The sequence below is a fragment of the Schistocerca serialis genome, chromosome 9 (assembly GCF_023864345.2).
Source record: "Schistocerca serialis cubense isolate TAMUIC-IGC-003099 chromosome 9, iqSchSeri2.2, whole genome shotgun sequence".
NCBI classification, from domain to species: domain Eukaryota; kingdom Metazoa; phylum Arthropoda; class Insecta; order Orthoptera; family Acrididae; genus Schistocerca; species Schistocerca serialis.
This window is the reverse complement of record NC_064646.1, coordinates 114,049,931-114,065,856: the sequence shown is the minus strand read 5'-3', so window position 1 is coordinate 114,065,856 and position 15,926 is coordinate 114,049,931. Positions and strand designations below refer to the sequence as shown.

Genomic DNA, 15,926 nt, shown 5'->3' with positions numbered 1-15,926 from the left:
GAATTCGAGTGTAGAAAAAGGGAGAGAAGGAGACGTAGTAGCTGGATATGAATTGGGGCTAAGAAATGAAAGAGGAAGCCGCCTGGTAGAATTTTGCACAGAGCACAACTTAATCATAGCCAATACTTGGTTCAAGAATCATGAAAGAAGGTTGTATACATGGAAGAACCCTGGAGATACTAAAAGGTATCTGATAGATTATATAGTGGTAAGACAGAGATTTAGGAACCAGGTTTTAAATTGTAAGACATTTCCAGGGGCAGATGGGGACTCTGACCACAATCTATTGGTTATGACCTGTAGATTAAAACTGAAGAAACTGCAAAAAGGTGGAAATTTAAGGAGATGGGACCTGGATAAACTGAAAGAACCAGAGGTTGTACAGAGTTTCAGGGAGAGCATAAGGGAACAATTGACAGGAATGGGGGAAAGAAATACAGTAGAAGAGGAATGGGTAGCTTTGAGGGATGAAGTAGTAAAGGCAGCAGAGGATCAAGTAGGTAAAAAGACGAGGGCTAGTAGAAATCCTTGGGTAACAGAAGAAATATTGAATTTAATTGATGAAAGGAGAAAGTATAAAAATGCAATAAATGAAGCAGGCAAAAAGGAATACAAACGTCTCAAAAATGAGATCGACAGGAAGTGCAAAATGGCTAAGCAGGGATGGCTAGAGGACAAATGTAAGGATGTAGAAGCTTATCTCACTAGGGTTAAGATAGATACTGCCTACAGGAAAATTAAAGAGACCTTTGGAGAATAGAGAACCACTTGTATGAATATCAAGAGCTCAGATGGAAACCCAGTTCTAAGCAAAGAAGGGAAAGCAGAAAGGTGGAAGGACTATATAGAGGGTCTATACAAGGGCGATGTACTTGAGGACAATATTATGGAAATGGAAGAGGATGTAGATGAAGATGAAATGGGAGATACGATACTGCGTGAAGAGTTTGACAGAGAGAAACAAGGCCCCCGGAGTAGACAACATTCCATTGGAACTACTGACGGCCTTGGGAGAGCCAGTCCTGACAAAACTCTACCAACTGGTGAGCAAGATGTATGAAACAGGCGAAATACCCTCAGACTTCAAGAAGAATATAATAATTCCAATCCCAAAGAAAGCAGGTGTTGACAGATGTGAAAATTACCGAAAAATCAGTTTAATAAGCTGCAGCTGCAAAATACTAACACGAATACTTGACAGACGAATGGAAAAACTAGTAGAAGCCAACCTCGGGGAAGATCAGTTTGGATTCCGTAGAAATACTGGAACATGTGAGGCAATACTGACCTTACGACTTATCTTAGAAGAAAGATTAAGGAAAGGCAAACCTACGTTTCTAGCATTTGTAGACTTAGAGAAAGCTTTTGACAATGTTGACAGGAATACTCTCTTTTAAATTCTAAAGGTGGCAGGGGTAAAATATAGGGAGTGAAATGCTATTTACAATTTGTACAGAAACCAGATGGCAGTTATAAGAGTCGAGGGACATGAAAGGGAAGCAGTGGTTGGGAAGGGAGTAAGAGAGGGTTGTAGCCTCTCCCTGATGTTATTCAATCTGTATATTGAGCAAGCAGTAAAGGAAACAAAAGAAAAATTCCGAGTAGGTATTAAAATTCATGGAGAAGAAATAAAAACTTTGAGGTTCGCCGATGACATTGTAATTCTGTCAGAGACAGCAAAGGACTTGGAAGAGCAGTTGAATGGAATGGACAGTGTCTTGAGAGGAGTATATAAGATGAACATCAACAAAAGCAAAACGAGGATAATGGAATGTATTCGAATTAAGTCAGGTGATGCTGAGGGAATTAGATTAGGAAATGAGACACTTAAAGTAGTAAAGGAGTTTTGCTGTTTGGGGAGCAAAATAACTGATGATGGTCGAAGTAGAGAGGATATAAAATGTAGACTGGCAATGGCAAGGAAAGCGTTTCTGAAGAAGAGAAATTTGTTAACATCGAGTACATATTTAAGTGTCAGGAAGTCTTTTCTGAAAGTATTTGTATGGAGTGTAGCCATGTATGGAAGTGAAACATGGACGATAAATAGTTTGGACAAGAAGAGAATAGAAGCTTTTGAAATGTGGTGCTACAGAAGAATGCTGAAGATTAGATGGGTTGATCACATAACTAATGAGGAAGTATTGAATAGGATTGGGGAGAAGAGAAGTTTGTGGCACAACTTGACCAGAAGAAGGAATCGGTTTGTAGGACATGTTCTGAGGCATCAAGGGATCACCAATTTAGTATTGGAGGGCAGCGTGGAGGGTAAAAATCGTAGAGGGAGACCAAGAGATGTATACACTAAGCAGATTCAGAAGGATGTAGGTTGCAGTAGGTACTGGGAGATGAAGAACCTTGCACAGGATAGAGTAGCATGGAGAGCTGCATCAAACCAGTCTCAGGACTGAAGACCACAACAACAACATATGCAAATACTGCCTCAAAATACAAAATTACCTAATAAACGGTATTTCAATGCGAACTGTACCCTGAAGAACTATTTTATCAAAGGTCTTTTGAAACAGCTTTATTTTTTCCATATTTTCTGCTTACTTACATTGTACAATATCTGGTGAAGACCAGCTTTAAAAGAAAATGCTTATAAGAAGGTGTTTGCAAAATAAACGCAACACTATATCATGGCACTCTTAAGTTATGTTCTACTATCACATCAGTTGTGGATGGTTGAATGGTATAGCAAACAAGGACTTTACTGTGGGACCTTTCCATCTTGTTAGAATCAAGAAACACTTACATTTGCCCGCTAGCTATAGCTGGCATTAATGGGGCATTTTAACATGACTTTTTTAGGTGTTGTTGTTGTTGTTTTGAACTATAGTTGTGTATGAAACTGGTATAGGGTCAGGGCTGAGCTACCTCTTTTACAATGCTGCCAATCTCAGTAAGCAACTACATCGTAGCCATTTTGAAACATGTGAAGACTCATCCTGCTTCATCGTAGGGTTTGAGTGAAAATCTCACAATGATCATGTGTCAGTTGTTCTGCTTCTGCAGGAGTGTAAATTACGGTTGTAGACTGGCTGCCCTGTGAGAGGCAGCTGGAACCTTTTCCCCCTGTCTGCTCCTCACCCCTCTGGCAATCAAAGTTCTTGATTGTTCACACTTTTGCCTCAGTGTCATATTATGTTGCCCACGCTATAGTGACTTGAAAACAAGAGAGATCAACGTATTTTGACCACAATGAGAGTCTCCCTATGAAGCATGAACAGAGTAGTAGTACAACCAAAAATAACTCTCATGTATCTTACCAATTCTATCTGTAGCGTTGTCAACTATGGGCCATACAATAGGATTTTATAGTGATCAAATTGGTGGGAAAAGATAGATAATGTCTTGAAACACCTTGAATCTACTCTGTTTACTGATGACATAATGCTGCTGCTCCTGGGCCGTAACAATCGCTTGTTGAAAACTTAAAATTGAACCAAAAGAAGAAAACAAGAAGATGTCAAAAAAATCCAGAAGTTTTTGTAAAATGAAACAGTCCAGTCAAAGAGCTCTTGCCATGCACAATAAAAACTATTCATTCTCTTTTACTATACTTTTTTATTTCCTTCATCCATTTCAAGTACTAAGGTTTAGCCTTTAGGCATGTAATAAAGCAATCTTTTAAATTTAATGTAGATAAAAAAAGTCTACTCACCAAGCAGGAGCAGAAAAATACACATATAAAGGTATTAAAGTCTGCACGCTTTTGGAGCTTGAAGAAGGAAAAAGGGTGAAGGAAAATGACTGGTGAGGTTTAGTAAACAAATGATTAAAATTTCAGGAAAATTTCAAGACAAAGGGCTTCACAAACTGAACAATTCAATAATGCGTTGGTCCACCTGTGGCCCATATGCAAGTAGTTATTCACCTTGGCACTGATTGTCAGAATTGGTGGATGTCCTCTGGAGGAATACTGTGCCAAATTCTGTTCAACTGCACATTAGATCATCAAAATGCCGAGCCGGTTGGAGGGCCATGGCTGTAATACTCCAAATGTTCTCAATTGGGGAGAGACCTGGTGATCTTGCTAGCCAAGATAAGGTTTGGTAAACACGAAAACAAGCAGTAGAAAATCTTGCCACATGTAGGCAGACATTATTTTGCTCAAATGTACACTCAGGATGGCTTCAAGGGCAACAAAGCAAGGCAGTCAACATATCACTGTGCTGTAAGGGTGCAGCAGATAACAACCAAAGGGGCCCTGATATGAAATTGCATCCCAGACCATGACTCCTGGTTGTCAGGCCAAATGGCAGGTGATAGTCAGGTTGGTATCCCTGAGTTGAGAATGTCTGATTTATGAGCAGGGCACTCCAACCAGCTCATTATTTTGGTGATCTAACAAGCCAGATGGACTGAATTTGGCATGATATCCCTCAGGAGGACACCCAACAACTCTATCAACCAATGACAAGGCAAATAACTGCTTGCATAAGGGCCAGAGGTGGACCAATGCATTGTTGACTTGCTCAATTTGTGAAGCTCTTTCTCTTGAATAAATCATACAATTTTCCTGAAATTGTAATCATTTGTTTGTCTGTAAATCTGCATTACATCCATGATATTTCCATCTCATTCGGGCAATTGATACGTTGTTTTTGTATCAGAGTGTATACATACACACACTGTCCAGTCACATTAATGTGACCACCTATCAAACCCTGCAGCACAGACCACTGAGAGATGTGCATGAAGAGAGTCAACGAGGCTCTGGAAGGTATCAACAGGGATGTGGAGCCTTGCCAGCTCCAGTGTTGTGACCAGCTGTACTAGGTTTTTCGATAGAGGTTCCATGGCACAAACAATCTGATCGACATGGTCCCTATATTCTTGATTTGGTTTAAGTCCGGGGAGTTCAGTGGCCTAGGGAATATGGTAAACTCATCCTGGTGCTCTTCGAACCATGCGTGTATCCTATGAGGTGTGTGACACATTGCATTGTCCACCTGTTAGATGCCATCATGCCGAGGAAAAATAGCATCTACGGGTAGGCATGGTCTCTAAGGATAGATGCATACTTGTATTGATCCACTGCATCTTCCAGAATGATGAGATCACCCAGGGAATTGCAAGAAAACAGTGCCCAGACCATTGCGCACCCTTCTCTGGCCTGGACCCTTCTGATGATTGCCATACACTCCAACGGCTAGCTGTCCATGTGCAGAAGCTGCATGTTGCCATTCAGTGGAAGTCCAGTTGCAGCTTTGGTTTGCAAACTCCAACCTTCATCACCAATGGACAGCAGTCAGCATGGGTGCATGAACCAGGCGCTCACTGCAAGACATACACAGCAACATTCAATGAACAATTGTTGAGGAGACACTGTTGGTAGCCCTTAGGTTCATCTGGGCCATCAGTTGCTCAACAGTCGCATGTCTATTTACTCCTACATGCATCTGCAGCTGTTGTTCGCAACTGTCATCTACGGCACACAGTGCACCACAGTTGCCTTGGTTCCCATACTGGATAGCATGATTGTTTCTACCCTTGACTGAAAGCTAATTAGAATGCCCTTTTGGACATCAGATACATCGCTGCATTTCCACATTAAAAAAATGCCTGCTCTGGTTTCCACAACCTCTATACATTCCACTGTTAGTGCTGCCACCTGCCATCTGTGAATTGTTATTGCTCATTGACATCTAACATAAGCAGTGGCCACATAAATATGAATGGATGTTTATACAAAAGAGTGCTAGTTTCACCAAAAATACATGTTATAGTTTCAGGTCCTTACTAATGCCTTACACCAACAATGTGAAGAAAGCTTCCTTACTGGAGTATTTGCGAACACAATTTTACAAAAGGGAAACATGTAACTTTTTCACACTCTTATGAGGCTGCCTGTAAAGAACACAATCTTCACAAACAAATTTATACACATCACCATTTGATGTATTACTCATGTAGATATCTAACATATTATGTCAGTTCATGAATCTTATGACATTACTGCAAGGATGACTACACCAAACAACTTTCTGTTCATATCTTTTAACAAGTAAGTTTCTCAAAAGACAACAAACTATCGTCACTGCTACTAGAATATAGACAGTGCTGAAAGCTACATCTCACAGTGAATTATATTCGCAGTCATGTCTAATAAAGCATTCATTTGTTTGTTTACACATTAAGTAAAAGTACTTCTACTTATTAATCAGTAAACACAGATGTTGACTAATGAAACTGAAAATAGTTCTTTAGTTTCATGTAAAATTTAGGTTTTTTTAATGGTCAAAAATGCTTAGCAAACAGTTCTTCTCTCAAAATCTTAAGTACAGGACTTTGATAAGAACCCAATACTTATGTCGATACTTCTCCTCTTTTTACTACTTCTGCTAGTACACCTATTATTACAGTCAAACAGTGCAAATACTACATTATACTCTTTAGTCTATTGGTCTTACCTCAACTCCAGTGGTAGTATATCTTACGTGGCGTACTGCTGTTTTCAGTTTAATGTCCAAACCCTCGCTAAGAGCAACTGGCACACATGAGTATCCATTTCTCACAGTCAAATGGCTACCAGTAAACTCAAAATCATCATCTTGATCCCAGTGTTTCAAAGACAGTTTGTCCAGAGGTGTGGCATTTGCAAACTCAAGATTAGCAAAGTGCCAATCCAGAATTTGTCTATCACGAGGTGATAAGTATACATCTGAGGGTGGTGAAGCATCTAATTCCTGCAGGATAACGGACTTGGTGTAAGAAATGTAATAACTCATGTGTGATGTCATAAATCAATGGTGGAAATAATTTCAGGAAGAAACTGCAACCAACATGTGAATATATAACATATTATAGTTATATCTAAAAACAAAGATGATGTAACTTACCAAACGAAAGTGCTGGCATGTTGATACACACACAAACAAACACACAAAATTCAAGCTTTTGCAACCAACGGTTGCTTCATCAGGAAAGAGGGAAGGAGAGGGAAAGACAAAAGGATGTGGGTTTTAAGGGAGAGGGTAAGGAGTCATTCCAATCCCGGGAGCGGAAAGACTTACCTTAGGGGGAAAAAAGGACAGGTATACACTCTCAAACACACACATATCCATCCACACGTACACAGACACTTCTTGTGTCAATTTTAGAAAACTACTGGCCTCCAGCAAGTTTAGTGAACAGTTCTTCAGGACGGGGCATAGGGTAAGTGTCGATGAGGCATTGAGCATTTACAGTGGCTTTGAAATCGCCACAGAGACGAATATCACCATTTGGCTTAGCAACGACAACGACAGGAGAGGACCACTCACTGGAAGTGGCAGGAAGCAAGACCCCTGAAGTAATGAGATGATCCAACTCCCGTTTTACCCTATCACGAAGGGCCACAGGAATGGGCTGAGCCCGAAAAAACTTAGGCCGAGCAGTGGGTTTGAGCGTGATATGAGCTTCAGAGTCGTTTGCACGGCCTAACCCAGGAGAAAAAAGGGACGAAAATGTCATCGACAAGGAATCCAGTTGAGCATAAGGAATAGCATCAGAGACAATATTGACAGAGTCATCTATGGAGAACCCAAAAACGCGAAAGGCATCGTAACCAAAAAGATTTTAAGCGTTGCTCTGGTCGACCACAAATATGGGAACAGTGCGAACGACAAATTTGTAAGATACCTCAGCATTAAACTGTCCCAAGAGAGAAATCTTCTGTTTATTGTACGTCCGTAATTGCCGAGTGACAGGTGACAGGAGTGGAGAACCCAACTGAAGATACGTCTGAGAATTAATTATAGTGGCAGCAGAACCGGTATCCACTTGCATGCGAACATCTCGACCAAGGATTTGGACAGTGAGGAATAACTTCCCTCAGGGAAGAAGTGCAATTGACAGACAACACAGAATCAGAATCAGCGTCATGTTCATGAACATCACGTACGCGGTCGGATTTGCAAACGGAAGACACATGACCTTTCTTTTTGCAATTGTGACACACAGCCCAACGTTGGGGATAATCCTCGCGTGAATGTTTCGTAAAACACCGCGGACATGAAGGAAGTTGCCAGGGGTTTTGCTGCAGTTTCTTAGGGGGTTGTCTACGGCTAGACCGAGGTTGCGCGTGGGAGCGCACTGCGGCCACGTCGGCGGGGACGCACCGCACGCATCGTCAACAACGCACAGAGGTTGCATTTCCCCGACATCACCCCATGCCTCTATTTGCGCCCCAGCGGCGCGAGAAATTTCAAAAGACTGCGCAATGGAGAGAACTTCATCTAGAGTCAGATTCGCCAACTAAAGGGCACGTTGCCGAACTTCTTTGTCGGGCGCCAACTGGATAATAGCATCCTGTACCATGGAATCGGCACAGGATTCTTTGTGAATGTCAGTAACAAATTGACACTTTCGACTGAGGCCGTGAAGTTCAGCAGCCCAAGCGCGATAGGATTGATGTGGCTGTTTTTGACAATGATAAAAGACAACACGAGAGGCTACCACATGCGTTTGCTTTTGAAAATAGACAGACAGAAGTAAGCACATTTCAGCAAAGGACAAAGATGCAGGATCCTTCAAAGGAGCCAACTGCGACAACAACCAATACATTTGAGGTGAAATCCAGGAAAGGAACAGAGACTTACATGGTTGTTCGTTCGTGACATGAAATGCCAAGAAGTGCTGTCGAAGACGTTTTTCATAATCAGACCAGTCTTCCGCCGTCTCGTCGTAAGGAGGAAAAGGAGGTACAGCCAACGACAAGAAACGCCCCACATTTGACGCCACAACGAAATCGCGAATCGCCGCTGTTACAAGCATTTGCTGTTCAAGGAGATTTTGCAATAGTTGCTCGACAGTAGCCATGGAACCCTGTGGGTCAACGGTGAAAAGGAAAAATCCACTACCTCGTCGCCAATTGTTATAACATCAAGTTTAACAAATATAGTTCAGAACGACACAACACATATAAGTCACAGAGTAAGTTGACAAGCAAGACGTGTACAAGTTAGCATTCGAATGAGCACTGAGTCCCAGTCTAGCGGCTGCTGCTCGGCTGGCCGCTTAGATGGCGCAGCTGCTGCATGGCTGGCAGACAGCGCCGCACGTAGAGGACGCGCATAATTGCGCGGCGGTGCTTTGAATGATCGGCGAGTCACAACAGTTTTCACTATACATAAATGATAATAAGGTCTCTGATGTTTTCACACACGTAAACTATTTATAAGACAGGATCAGCAGCACTATGGAATTGTTTGCTGACGATGCTGTTGTATTCAGAAAAGTGTTAACTGTCAAACGAGAAGAAGGAGCTGCAGAATGATCTGACAAAACTTTAATCACAGCTCGATTTCAATTTAAATAAATGTAATATTATGTCTGCAATAAAGAGGAGGATCCCCACAGTATCTGATTACAAAGTTAGTGTAGAACATCACAAGCATTCCCATTGTGTAAAAGTATTTAGTGGCAATACTCTGAAGCGACATGGAAAGGGACCATAATATACAATCAATGTTAGGGAAAGCAAATGGAAGACAGATTTGTTGGAATGGTTTTCGAAAAATGCAATGCACTTGTAAAGCAAACTGCATATGAGATACTAAAGTGTTCTACAGTATTGTCCAAGTGTTTGGTATCTTTATCAAACAGGTACGACAACAAACATCAAATGAATTGGCAGATGTGCTGCCAAGATTGTAATAGTTTGGTATGGCCTATATGAAGGTTTAATATAAATGCTTGGGGAACTGAAAGGGAAATCCTTGGAAGAAACATGATGATGTTCTTGCAGGGTAAATTTAGAGAATCTGCTTTAACAGACTGAATTACCATTATGCTACCACAATCACACACCTCTATTAGAGAGCACGAGAAAAAGGTGAGAGAAATTAGGGCAACCACAGAGGGATGTACACAGTCTTATTTCCCTACACCCAATACGCAAATGGAATAAAAAAGATGTTGAGTCGCAGTAGGCACAATAAAAAGACTGTCACAATATAAGCTTTTGGCCAATAAGGTGCTTGTCAAAAATAAAACACACACACACACACACACACACACACACACACACACACACACAAACACAAACACACACACAAACGCAACTCTCACACTCTCATACACACATGATTGCAGTCTCTGGCAGCTGATGGCAGTGTGGCTTCAGCTGCCAGAGACTGCAGTCGCGCGCGTGTGTGTGTGTGTGTGTGTGTGTGTGTGTGTGTGTGATCTATTTTTGACAAAGGCATTGTTGCCCGAAAACTTATATTGTGACAGTCCTTTTGTAGTGCCCATCTGCAACTCAGTGCCTACAGTATATGGCGAGTAACAACTATCCTTTTCGTAATATTGGTACATTCCTTCTTGGATTTTCCACTGTTTGGAATAAAAAAAGAAAATTAATAATACTGGTATGATATAGTCTGTGCTGTGCACAGCTTGTCAGCAGAATAATGAATTCTCATCTTGTCAATGCTGTGTTCCACAATAACAGGCATGAACTACATCATGCTGTTTTACTTTTATACTACCACTGTTTTATCTTTTAAATGTCACATTACATGCAGTAATCCACATATTACTACACCTCTGCAATCCCCTCCAAAGTACGCATCACACAGTTTCCATAGTGCTGCCACCACCAAGGACCGCCGATTGTGGCCCTGCAGCTCAGTCGCCTGCAGTCAAGAACCAGTGGCCCCTGGCTCGCAAATGCTCTTTATAGTGCTGTGCACAAGGCTCCAGCCGGCAGTCTGTATGCATCAACAATTTCCATCATGTAGTCTGTACTCATCACTAATCTTGTACCTGTCACTTACAGGTATGCTCATTGTATTACTTATGTTCACACTGTCATGTCGTGGTTTCTCATAGTTGGTTGGTTTTAAAAAAAGGGGGGGGGGGACACCAAATTGCTAGGCCATTCATTGATCCCTCGTTCCGATTAAAATAATTCCACAAAGGTGGGAGTAAAAGAATCGAGACACACAAAACAAAGCTGGAAGAAAGGAAAAATCAGAAGAATGACAGAAGGGCAACAAGCACTACAAATAAAAAAAAGGGGTCAAGAAAACCAGAGAGAGATGCAAGAAATAGGTAGAAGCAATTAAAACAAGAACGCAGATTACCATGACTGTCTGACCATGAGAATAAAGAGAAGAAGCCAGCCACTCTGCAACACATTAAAACCTCCACCCTAAAAGCACTAGGGTGAAACTGGGCAATCCAGCAAGAGGTGGACAACCATCATTTGTGAGCCACAGCGTCACTGAGGTGGGTCCTCGTGACAGAGGAGGTAACCATATGGAGCCGACAAAGGACAACAGATTATCTGCGAAAAGCCCGAGGGAAGACTTTCACACATTCATAGTCTTCTTAATGACACGCTGTTTGTTGTGCATATTGTTATGCCACTCCATCTCCCAAAGCGGAAAAACATTGCAGCGTAAGAGAGAACGCAGGTCAGTTTCAGAGATGTCCACCTCCAGAAGCGGTTTCTCGGCAGCCTGTTTGGCCAGCCTGTCAGCAAGTTCATTGCTTGGGATTCCGACATGTCCTGGGGCCACACAAACATCACTGAACAACTGGACCGTTCCAGGGCAGAGATGGAGTCCTGGATGGTCACTACCAAAGGATGGCGTCGGTAGCACAGGTCGATAGAGTGTACGGCCACAAACTCTGCAGTGAATACACTGCAACCAGCAGGCAAGGAATGCTGTTCAATACAGCCTCTGTGGACATAGGCGAAGCCAACATTACCATCAGCCGTCAAGCCATCGGTGTAAACAACTTCATAGCACCGGAACACGTCAAGAATCGAGAGGAAGTGACACAGGAGAGCGGTGGGGTAAACGGAGCCCTTGGGGCCATGCAAAAGGTCCAGACAGAGCTTCGGCCGAGGTGTACACCATGGAGGTGTACGTGAATGGACCTCAAGCAGAGGTGGTAAAGGGAAGTACTCCAGTTCAGACAGAAGGGATCACACGTGAGCCGCAATTGTTGGCCCTGACCTGGGAGATGGACTGCCGTGGGTGGAAAAAGGAGGTGGTAATTCGGATGCTCACGAGAACTACCAATGTGTGCAACATAACTAGCGAGCAGTTGTGCACATTGGATCTGCAATGGAGGGACTCTGGCCTCCACCAGGACACTGGTCACCGGACTCGTTCTAAAAGCTCCTGTCGCTAGGCGAACACCACAGTGGTGCTCTGGGTCGAGTAAACACAATACTGAGAGTACCGCCGAACCATAAACCAGACTCCCATAGTCAAGGTGGGATTGAACAAGGGCTCTGTGTAGAGCTGCAGCAGCATAGAGCGATCTGCACCCCATTTGGTGTTGCTCAGGCAGCTGAGGACATTGAGGTGCTGACAGTACTTCCACTTAAGCTGATGAAGGTGAGGACGCAAAGTCAATCAGGCATCGAAAACCAGTCCTAAGAATTGATATGTCTCCACTACAGTGAGTGGATTGTCATTACTGTAAAGTTCTGGTTCCGGATGAATGGTATGATGCCGACAGAAGTGCATAACACACGACTTTGCAGCTGAAAACTGGAAACAGTGGGCTTGAGCCCATGACTGTGCCTTGTGGATGGCTGCCTGTAGGCGCTGCTCAGCAGCACTGATGGAGCAGTACGAAATGCAGAAGTCATCTGCTTATCGAGAAGTGAAACGGACAGCACTATAGCTGCTGGTAGACTGTTAATGGCCACTAAACATAGAGATACACTCAATACAGAGCCCTGCGGGACCCCATTCTCCTGGATATGGGGGGAACTATGGAAGGCACCAACTTGGACACGGAAAGTATAAAGTGATAGGAAATTTGCCTCGCAGACCCCACTTGTATAATGTGGCAAGGACATGATGTCGCCAGGTGGTGTCATACGCTTTTTGTAAATCAAAAAAGACGGCAACAAAGTGTTGGCGCCTGGAAAAAGGCTGTTCGGATGGCAGACTCGAGGGATACAAGGTTATCAGCGTTACAGCGACCCTAGTGGAAACTGCCCTGGCATGGAGCCAGTAGTCCACGTAACTCCACGACCAAACCCACCTGCCGACACACCATATGTTCCAGCAGCTTACAAAGAACATTGGTGAGGCTGATGGGCCGATAGCTATCCATGTCAAGTGGGTTTTTACCGGGTTTGAGCACATGTTTGATGGTGCTCTCTCGCCATTGCGATAGAAAGACGCCATCGCACCAGATCTGGTTGAATAGAATGAGGAGATGTCGCTTGTAGTCGGACGAGAGATATTTAATCATCTGACTGTGGATCCAATCCGGCCCAGGAGCGGTGCAAGGGTGCTGTGGAGCTCCCACGCTGTCAATGGGGCATTATAGGGTTTACTGTGGCATGTAGTGAAGAAGAGGACTTTCCTTTCCGTCCCTGTTTAAGGGTGTGTAAGGCTGGGGGTTAATTCGACACAGAGGCTTGAGCATAGTGCTCAGCAAAGTGCTCGACAATCACATTTACGTTGGTAGATAACACACCATTGATGTTAATGCCAGGGACACCTGTTGGGGGCTGGTACCCAAAAACACGTCTGGTCTTCATCCAGACTTATCTCTCCCAACACGCCCGTTTCCATCTTTTTACAAGCCGGCAAGAACAGGCAAGGAGCCGTTAAAAGACTATTAGGTGCTCTAAGGAAGGGTGCCGCATATCTCACTGAAGAGCTCGCCGACGCTCTTCAATTGCCTCAGCAACTTCCGGCGACCACCAAGGTACTGACTTTTGCCGGGGGCACCCTAAAGAACAAAGGATTGCATTTTCTGTCACAGGGTAATGCAGAAAGCAGGTGTAAAGCTTAACAGTTGCCATAGCTCAGCCAGGTGGTGGAAAAAACTGCCACAACTGGAGGATGACATGATCGGGAGGCTGGGAAGGCATGGAACATTCAATGAGGCAGTTTACGCCTCAGGGTCACCTGTTGCCACCAACTTATTTCCTGAGCAGTCTATATCCATTGTGTCTGAGGTTCCAGCGAGATCTAGGTCCTCAGCGGAAACCAGAATCTTCACCTCATCCTCAGACGCAGAGCTTGCAGGTAGCAGTGGTGTGGGTGCCACCGCAATTCCCTTGGTCTTGGGGGTCTTCTTTTTGGATTTCTCTCCCTGCTCCTTGGATTTCTCTGGCTGGGAGGGCTTCACTGATTCAGTCTCCGGGACTGAGGATGATCGTGAAGCCCTATGACCAGCTGCTTTTGGGCACTTCAGCCACTGGTTGGTGTCATGTTTCCCACTAGTAGAAGCCTGGGAGGGGAGTGACCCAAGAGACCCCTTCCTAGCGAGAGGAGCCGAAGAAGACTTATGGTTCTCTGGCTGAGAAGTGGGGACTGGTGTCCCTGATGGTTGGGGGGAGAGGGGGGGGGGAAAATGCTCCCAAGGTAGGTGGTGTGGGAGCAGGGGCAGGTGAAGTCTTCTGACTCTGAAAGGTGACTGGAGTTGGCGGAACTGATGGGGATAGAACTGTTGTAGCAGCAGCCTAAGACATCATACCTACAAGGTGTTGTTGTTCTTGTTGTTGTTGTCTTCAGTCCTGAGACTGGTTTGATGCAGCTCTCCAAGCTACTCTATCCTGTGCAAGCTTCTTCATCTCCCAGTACTTACTGCAACCTATGTCCTTCTGAATCTGCTTAGTGTATTCATCTCTTGGCCTCCCTCTACGATTTTTACCCTCCTCGCTGCCCTCCAATGCTAAATTTGTGATCCCTTCATACCTCAGAACATGTCCTACCAACCGGTCCCTTATTCTTGTCAAGTTGTGCCACGAACTCCTCTTTTCCCCAATTCTATTCAAAACCTCCTCATTAGTTATGTGATCTACCCATCTAATTTTCAGCATTCTTCTGTAGCACCACATTTCAAAAGCTTCTATTCTCTTCTTGTCCAAACTATTTATCGTCCATGTTTCACTTCCATATATGGTGGCTACACTCCATACAAATACTTTCAGAAACGACTTCCTGACACTTAAATCTATCCTCGATGTTAACAAATTTCTCTTCTTCAGAAACGCTTTCCTTGCCATTGCCAGTCTACATTTTATATCCTCTCTACTTCGACCATCATCAGTAATTTTGCTCCCCAAACAGCAAAACTCCTTTACTACTTTAAGTGTCTCATTTCCTAATCTAATTTCCTCAGCATCGCCCGACTTAATTCGACTACATTCCATTATCCTCATTTTGCTTTTGTTGATGTTCATCTTATATCCTCCATTCATTCAAGACACTGTTCATTCCGTTCAACTGCTCTTCCAAGTCCTTTGCTGTCTCTGACAGAATTACAATGTCATCGGCGAACCTCAACGTTTTTATTTCTTCTCCATGGATTTTAATACCTACTCGGAATTTTTCTTTTGTTTCCTTTACTGCTTGCTCAATATACAGATTGAATAACATCAGGGACAGGCTACAACCCTGTCTCACTCCCTTCCCAACAGCTGCTTCCCTTCATGCTCCTCGACTCTTATATTGTAAATAGCCTTTCGCTCCCTGTATTTTACCCCTGCCACCTTTAGAATTTGAAAGAGAGTATTCCAGTCAACATTGTCAAAAGCTTTCTCTAAGTCTACAAATGCTAGAAACGTAGGTTTGCCTTTCCTTCATCTATTTTCTAAGATAAGTCGTAGGGGCAGTATTGCCTCACGTGTTCCAACATTTCTGCGGAATCCAAACTGATCTTCCCCGAGGTCGGCTTCTACCAGTTTTTGCATTCATCTGTAAAGAATTCACGTTAGTATTTTGCAGCTGTGCCTTATTAAACTGATAGTTCGGTAATTTTCACATCTGTCAACACCTGCTTTCTTTGGGATTGGAATTATTATATTCTTCTTGAAGTCTGAGGGTATTTCGCCTGTCTCATACATCTTGCTCACCAGATGGTAGAGTTTTGTCAGGACTGGCTCTCCAAAGACCGTCAGTAGTTCTAATGGAATGTTGTCTACTCCGGGGGCCATGTTTCGACTCAGGTCT

At 43.5% G+C, this 15,926-nt stretch overlaps 1 protein-coding gene across 1 annotated transcript in view; it reads right to left on the bottom strand.

Moving 5' to 3' along the window:
* LOC126419406 (lysine-specific histone demethylase 1A-like) overlaps positions 1 to 15,926 on the bottom strand; it is a 93,453-nt gene that overhangs the window by 33,851 nt on the left and 43,676 nt on the right. Inside the window, exon 9 of the mRNA XM_050086595.1 lies at positions 6,417 to 6,692. Within this exon, the coding sequence (XP_049942552.1) occupies positions 6,417 to 6,692 (276 nt within the window). The remainder of the gene's footprint in view (positions 1 to 6,416; positions 6,693 to 15,926) is intronic.